Source organism: Molothrus aeneus, chromosome 1 (assembly GCF_037042795.1).
Source record: "Molothrus aeneus isolate 106 chromosome 1, BPBGC_Maene_1.0, whole genome shotgun sequence".
In the NCBI taxonomy this organism is placed as follows: domain Eukaryota; kingdom Metazoa; phylum Chordata; class Aves; order Passeriformes; family Icteridae; genus Molothrus; species Molothrus aeneus.
The window spans coordinates 127,142,709-127,149,969 of NC_089646.1; the positions used below are offsets into that span (position 1 = coordinate 127,142,709).

General features: G+C 43.7%; 1 protein-coding gene across 7 annotated transcripts in view; it reads right to left on the minus strand.

Moving 5' to 3' along the window:
* Positions 1–7,261, minus strand: part of OXR1 (oxidation resistance 1) — a 266,515-nt gene that overhangs the window by 69,017 nt on the left and 190,237 nt on the right. The window contains exon 1 of one of the 7 annotated variants that reach the window (XM_066564463.1): positions 7,000–7,168. The exons of the other annotated variants lie outside the window; for them this stretch is intronic. Within the exon in view, the coding sequence (XP_066420560.1) occupies positions 7,000–7,153 (154 nt within the window). The 5' untranslated portion in view covers positions 7,154–7,168. Of the gene's footprint in view, positions 1–6,999; positions 7,169–7,261 lie in introns of those variants that run through there. 7 annotated transcript variants of the gene reach the window in all.

The following is a 7,261-nucleotide window of genomic DNA, read 5'->3' on the forward strand; positions in this document are numbered from 1 at the left end:
TAGCCTACAAGATACTTGTAGTATGCAGTTTTTTAGCTAAAATGGTAGGCTTTCAGACCAAGGCAATGTCATAATGCGTCCTTCAGTCTCTTCTTGCTAAACAACTGCTATCTGTTCTGATTCAGTCTTTCCAAGTCATGCTCTCAAAACTCTTGATCCTTTTCACTGCTCTTCACATGATGCTTTTGTTCACATTTTTCTCGAGCAAACCCCCAAGCTCAATGAATCTGAGACCTTGCTAATGTTGCATTAGCACGTCGAACACATCAAAATAGCTTTTTCCTGCAACAGATACAGTATTAATCCAAGTTCATTTTGTGATCCCCCTTACACACAACACTGTTATCCAGTCAGATGCACAGCATGTAGGCAGAAATAAATAAATTGATGATTTCAGGAATAAAAACAATTGAAGAGAAACAAACTTAAGACAGGACACTTCTCCAGGTGGCGAGGATGTGCTCTGTTCATGATACTCCTGGTATGTACATCACATGGGCTTTCTTTTAAAATAAGATTTCACATTCAAAGTAAACAGAAACGCTTTAACAAATTTTCAGATTATGCCACAGTATGTCTTAACCAACAGTAAGTTGCCTTTCCTGTTCGATTTACAATATACATGTATACACTTTAATACATCAGAAACCACCCAACTCCAATCTCCACCTTCTGTAAAATCTTTCTGCAGTCCAAATACATCTGTTAATGGAAACTTGCAGAAATCTTGTCTGCACTACCGATATAGCAAGTCAACTTTTCCTAACTCACCACCTCTTTCAGATATTTAAGCCCATTTAGTCGAACGTGCTCAAGCCTACCCAATATCACATCAGCAGTCTGACCATCAAGCAGCAATATCAAGTTATGTCCTTACCTATCTTCAAGAATTTACCCTTTGCCTTATCACACTTCAGCCCATGATACCTACCCCTTTCTAAGAGCTCAGTCAGTCAGCTTATCCTGCTGACTTGTGCACTACAACTGCTCTGCTGACATGCAAATAGATCTGCTTTGGATGTGGAGTAATTCCCAGAGCCTCCATAAACATCTTACTGTACAGGTTTATTGCATTAGGTTTGCAGATAAGTGGGGGACCAGTCAACATACATGATGGCAGAGCTGCTGTTCAGCAGGACCTGGACAGGTGGGGAACAAGCTGAAAGCAACCTAATCAAATTCAGCAGGACAAGTCTTCTGCACAGGAAAGAAGAGCCCTTGGTGTTGTACAGTTGGCACGGCTCAGCCAAGGAGCAGCTCTGCAGGAAAAAAGCCCCAAGGGTCTTGGTAGGCAGAAGCCAAAACAGGAGACAGAAGCATGACCTGGAAACTAGGGGGATGCAACAGCATCCTCAGCTGTATTACTATGAACAGAGGTCAGCAGACTGAGAGCACACCTACTATCCTTGCACTGCAATGCCTTTGGAATACTGGCTCTAGCATCCCTCCCCCTGACCATATTCAATATAGGGAAGGCACAAATAAACAAAACTATTTTGGTGAAGGGACACCAAGGTAGTCGAGGGCTGTGAGAAGAGGTCAGGAAAACAGAGCCTCTCCAGTCTGAAGGAGAAGTGGTTTTGAAGGACTGTAACAGCAGCCATCCTGTACCTTCTACATAGCTTTCCCAGAGGTGTCAAGTTGACAGAGCCAGTCTCTCCAGTGACACACAGCAGGAGAACAAAAGGTAACAGACAAAGAAGAAACAAAAGTGCTTCTGAGTAGACAGAAGGCAAAAAACCCTAATTGACCAGTGCAGCTGTGCAGTTTCCATCTCTTGACATTTTCAAAGCAGAATAAAGCACTGAGAAACCTAGCCTGAAGTCATCACCTTCCCACCTTTAGCAGGGTTAAACAATCCTACTTGCAATTTGAGTTATCTGTAATTATGATTCCTTCAATTTTTCTTGCAGGCAATACAGATACAAAAGGCCACCCCAACAAACCAAGCCAGAGGGAGATTTACACATATAACACAAGGTGTGTTGCTTGCTGATGAACAGAAAATTATTATTCATACATGTAGTGACCTGAAATGTTGCTATGAGTACGCAGGTTCTCAAGAAAATATCCCCTTCTAAATTGTTTGAATGTTAGAAATGGAAATTAACCAGAAAAAATAAGATAAAAACCACAACTAATATAATACAGTAAAACAAAAATTCAATTCAAAATTAGTATATAAACTAAACTTCAGGTAAACATTTGATACATCAGAATCCTGCTGAACAGCAAAAATTGGATAAAGAATTGTGAAATATATAAAAGATTCAGTGAAGAGAAATACAAATCAGGAGAATGGAGAGGTATATTAATGAGATCCCAATAGAGTAGTTTTTAACACAGTACAATTGCACATCAGCAGACAAATTCAAAAGGACAATCAACAGCAAAGGCTGTGTAAAAGGACACACAATGAATTCTGAAGTTCCAAAGCTTGGAGGAATAAAAGCAGGGAAAGATGCAACAGTACAAAGCAGAACCTGAAGTAAAAGATCATTTAACATCACATGCACCAAGGGAATACTCAAGAAATCCTGTATGCTAGTAGCACAGAAGTCTGAAGAAGAGCTTGTGCATACATTAACATATCACAAGATGACTGAGTCACCAGCCTGATACATTCCAAGATCACATTTGCTTCTTATGCCTGTACCAACTGAATTATTTTCAGCCATAAAAGCAAAGCATTAGCGTCTTTGTAAAGGGTGTTGGTACATTTCATATGTGCTTCATCCGGAACAGTGTGAACAAGAAAACTCACAGAAGTGCGTCTCCCCAGTTTGAATCCTCTTCCCTACTTTATCATACACCTGGTAATTTCTTAAAAATGAAGTACTGAATAAAGATGAAAGGAGAAAGTAACCTGCCCTATATTTGCTTTATTCTAAGATTTTTAGAAAGAAAGATACTAACTTTTATAGCAGGATTTGAGAAATGTATTTTAAGGTGGCACTGCACATTTATCCTTCTAATGTACTGCTGCTGCCTTGACAAGCCACAGTTTACTGGATATACTGCGTATGGTAACCTTACCAATCAAGACTCCAAAGCTGGTATGAAAGAAATGTAAATAAGCCCATAGGCCAGATGGTTCAGAACTGAACAATCAAGTTGAACCTGAGGGAGAAAAACAACAACAACAAAAGTTTCAATAGAAGGCAGCTATAAGAACTTCCCTGACAGACTGGTTCAGAAGAGTCTCTGAATCACTGATTTTTATTTAACTTCTATCCTTAATGAAAGACACACTGCAGGAAGTCAGCACTACCCATGCAGTGTATTTTCTCCCTCCATTAAGTGAGGTGAAAATATCTAGGAGGGAAGAAGCGTAAGACTCCAGGTACAAAAGTATATCCTCACAGATCAAAGGGTTATTCAGAAGAGAAGCCTTTTGAATACATTTACTCCAGCTTTCAGTTTTAAGTAGAATTATTGTCAACATCAAATCAGGTCAGCTTACAGCTGTCCCAGTGATAGACCACTCTGTGTGAAGTTTTTTCTATTGTCCAATTTGAACCTCCTAAGCTAAAACTCATGGCTGCTCCTCCTCCTTGATCTCCTAGCACTGAGAAGAGTGTGCCCCTCTAGGTAGACACAGGAGGTAATTAGATTGCCTCTAAGTTGTTTTGGTCTCCCCTCAGCATCACTAAAGCCCAGCTCCCTCAACCCCTCCTCACAAGTTGCATGCCCTGTGCCCCTAGATAAACTGGCTGGACCCCCTGTAGCTCCTCAGCAGCTCTCCTGAACGTGGCACACAAACCAAAGAGCACATTCAATGTATAGCCTCAGCAGCATCACAGAAAAGAAGCAAAACCATGTCACTCACTGCTGGTCACACTCTCCCTACACAGCAAAGCAGACTGAAGTATGGGATGCACTGCTAGTTCATTTAAGTAAAAGGTTTGTATAGATGAGACTCAAATTAAACTGAACCTTCAAGTTAATTCTGCAGAAAAGATAATTCTTAATCACACATTGCCCAAAGCCTTGAGTTGCATCCCAAAGCAACTAAAACCACATTTAACTTCAGCATGCTAACATCTACAGTACATAACAATAATCAAGAAAATGACACCACCATTCTAGCTGAAGTTTCTAGGTAAATCCAAGCTTGAATACATACATATTAGCTCATCCTATAAAATACCAACAGATTATATTTAGAAGTTATATTTCAAAGCTCACAGGTATTTTTAAAAAAAGAAAACCTTTACACTCTGACATTGAAAGTGTCTTTACTAAAGCCAGATGTTTTCTCTTGACTTTCTGATTATATTTGCATTTTTGTCCTCCATCACAACCATTAAAAGACAAAAAAACTTTATAAAGTTCTTTCACTGACTAGGCTGCTGACACAAACAGTGTAAACCAGATAAACAGGTTTACAGCCTCCTATGGCACTACTCAGTCTTCCAGTGTGTACTTTCTCCCTACCAAGAAATACTATAGGACTGTTCTGCATGTGTCCAAAGAAGTGATTTAAAGCACAGCAATTGAACAGACCTGCCTCCTTGAACTTGGAAACCTGACAGAAAAGCTGTTCAACTGCTCAAAAAGACAAGCATGAAAACAGTAAGGGCAAAATTATTAATATTACATTAATTAAATTGAGATACTTCGTTGTAGAAGCTAAAAAAGGTTGTTTTTTTGTTTCAAAGAATTTGAAACATGGTTTTAAGGCATTTATGAAGAACTGTTAACAGTTCTTAACAAGTAATTCACAGTCACAACTGAACCACTCAAACAAAAACCCTACAAAAAAAAAACCCAAAAACCAACCAACCAACCAACAATCCACTGAAAGCCCTAGGTGGGGAGGAAAAACTACAGTAATAGGTAGGCCTGGATTCAGGACACTGCAGAGACTAAGCATTTGGAGCATTTAGAATCTGCTATTAAGTCTTAAGCTAATGCCAGGGGACCCATCTCTAATTAAAACAGAGGTTTGATTTCAAATGAAGCATTGTAATCATTGTTACAGCTTCCACAGCACCCATTACCAGGGCACAGGTGGTTTGTGAAAGCCAGCAAAATGCTCAACAGAAGAATTCTACAGTCACAAGAATTTGTTTTTGCCCATAGCTGACAGAAACCCTGTGAAGGGGAAGGCAGCACAGGAGGGCCAAGGTCTACTTGCCTTGCACACACTTCACCTAGGTGAGGAAAAGGTGCATTAAAGTCCATATACACAGAGACTCGCCCTGCATTCTAGAACTTGTCATTAACACAAATTTTAGGCATTATATTATGAAAGCATCTGTGAAGATACATTTTCTGCTCAAAGCTAGAGGAAAAAAAAAAAGCAGAACATTACAGCACTCTGAGTTAAGCCTTTCTCCCAGAAGAAGGGAGGAAAATAGGGCCTTTCCCTCCAAGAAATCTCATGTATCACAGGAGACACTTTATACTAACAGCTGAACACAAGGCCTTGTAAGAGATTCAAAGTCCAGAAGATGCTAAAGCATTTTACTGCCGTTTTGGTTCCACAAAAAGAGTGTAAGCAATCTCTGTCAAAAAGTCTTTAACTGTTTGCAGAGGCCTTATTCAAGGCACTTCATTTCACTGCTGAGAAACAAATTATAGTCTCTATCACTCCCTGGGTATGCTGCGGGGAGGGCCATGAAATAAATAAAGAGTGGCAATGTAAATATAGCCAGTTACAAATTATCCTTTCTGTGCAAGAACTGTGACCCAATGCACACAAGGAAAAAACATCTACATCTGACTGGCTGCACAGGCATTCCTATTACCTTGCCTACCACTGAGTAGCAGACCTAGTTTCCCTTCAAGGAAAACAACTATTTTAGTCTTCCATAATAACCTACAGTAACAAAGAAACTTAATGTGTTTTAATATTCATTTCAGTAGAGACCTGACTTCAACCTCAACTAGAGACTATAACAAACATTCATTCATCTACTTCACACAGAGCTTCTCAAAACAGGGAAAAAAAGGAAAATACTTACTATTCCTTGTACACTCCTCTTTATTTATTACAAAGCACTTTCATAAATTTAACTTCATATTTTGTTTTCTTTCCAAGCAATCATTAGATCATGCTGCTCTTACTAGTTATGCCATGACTTGTTTTTAACTCCCAATCCATGGCATTACCTCTCTAAGAGTTCTCACTGTGTGCTCCTCCTCTGCATGAACAAGGGTGTGTGCATTTACTGACCAACCCTCCAGTTTTCAGTGTATTTCTTGCCAATGTAAGTGCTCACATCAGATACTTACAATACCTATACCAACAGCCACAACAGCATTATCAAGAAAAGGGGTGACAACAGCAGCCCTCTTCCTTCCAGGCACAGGACAAGGAGCCACCTACTGCTCTCTCCTGACTGACCTGTTTGGCCACTGAGTGGCAGAGGTACTACTTCTGCCCTTAGCATCCCCGAGCCTACTTCCCAGTAATGCTGCCCGTTCCTCGGGAGCACCCGGGAGGCAGAGGCAACCTCGCAGATAAAAGACATCGCCAATTGAGGAGCTTGTGCTCCAGGTGCTTTCCTACATCCTGGTCTGCAAAAATGCCAGGGAAGGGAAGTTAATAAAGGAAGTGTAGGAGTTGTGTCACGGAAATCAGGAAGACGTTCAGTCGGTTTGCTGCCTGTAGATGCAGCTCCGCTGCAACCGCTCCGTGGCGCGGCGCCGGCAGCGCCCGGCCCCGGCCCATGTGCCGGCCCTTCCCCGCCCGCCCTGCGCCCCCTTCCCCCGCCGCCTCCTCCCTCTCGCCCTCCCCCGACTGCCGCTCGGAGCCGCCCAGAGCGGGGCACCAGCCGCGGTCGGTCCCTCTCCCGACCGGCTCAGCTGTGAGCCCGGCTGAGAAGGGACCCTGTGCCCCGGCTGCTCCCGCTTCCCGCCGAAGCCCGCGCACTCCAGGAAGGCTCGGGAGGGGCGAGGAGCCGAGCCCGCTGCCCGGGGAGGCCCGGGCCGCCCGTTGCCCGCCGTTACTCCCGGCCACCCCCGCGCCCTCGGCCCCTTCCCCAGCGGTACCTGGCGTCGACTTGGCGGGGCCCGGCTCCCCGCGGCTCCGGCCATCCTGGCAGCGGCCGTGGCGGAGGCCGCCGGGCACGGCGCCCCAGAGGCGGCTGGCGGTGCCGCGGAGCAGGCGGCCGCCCTTGCCGGTGAGGGCGGTCAGCGAGTCCATGGCGGCGCTACCGGCCGGGGGGCGCCATGGCCGGGCCGGGACCCGCGCGCCGCCGGCCCGCGCCGCAACTTGGGCAAACTTTGGGGCGGCCCCGCCCCCTTTTAAAGG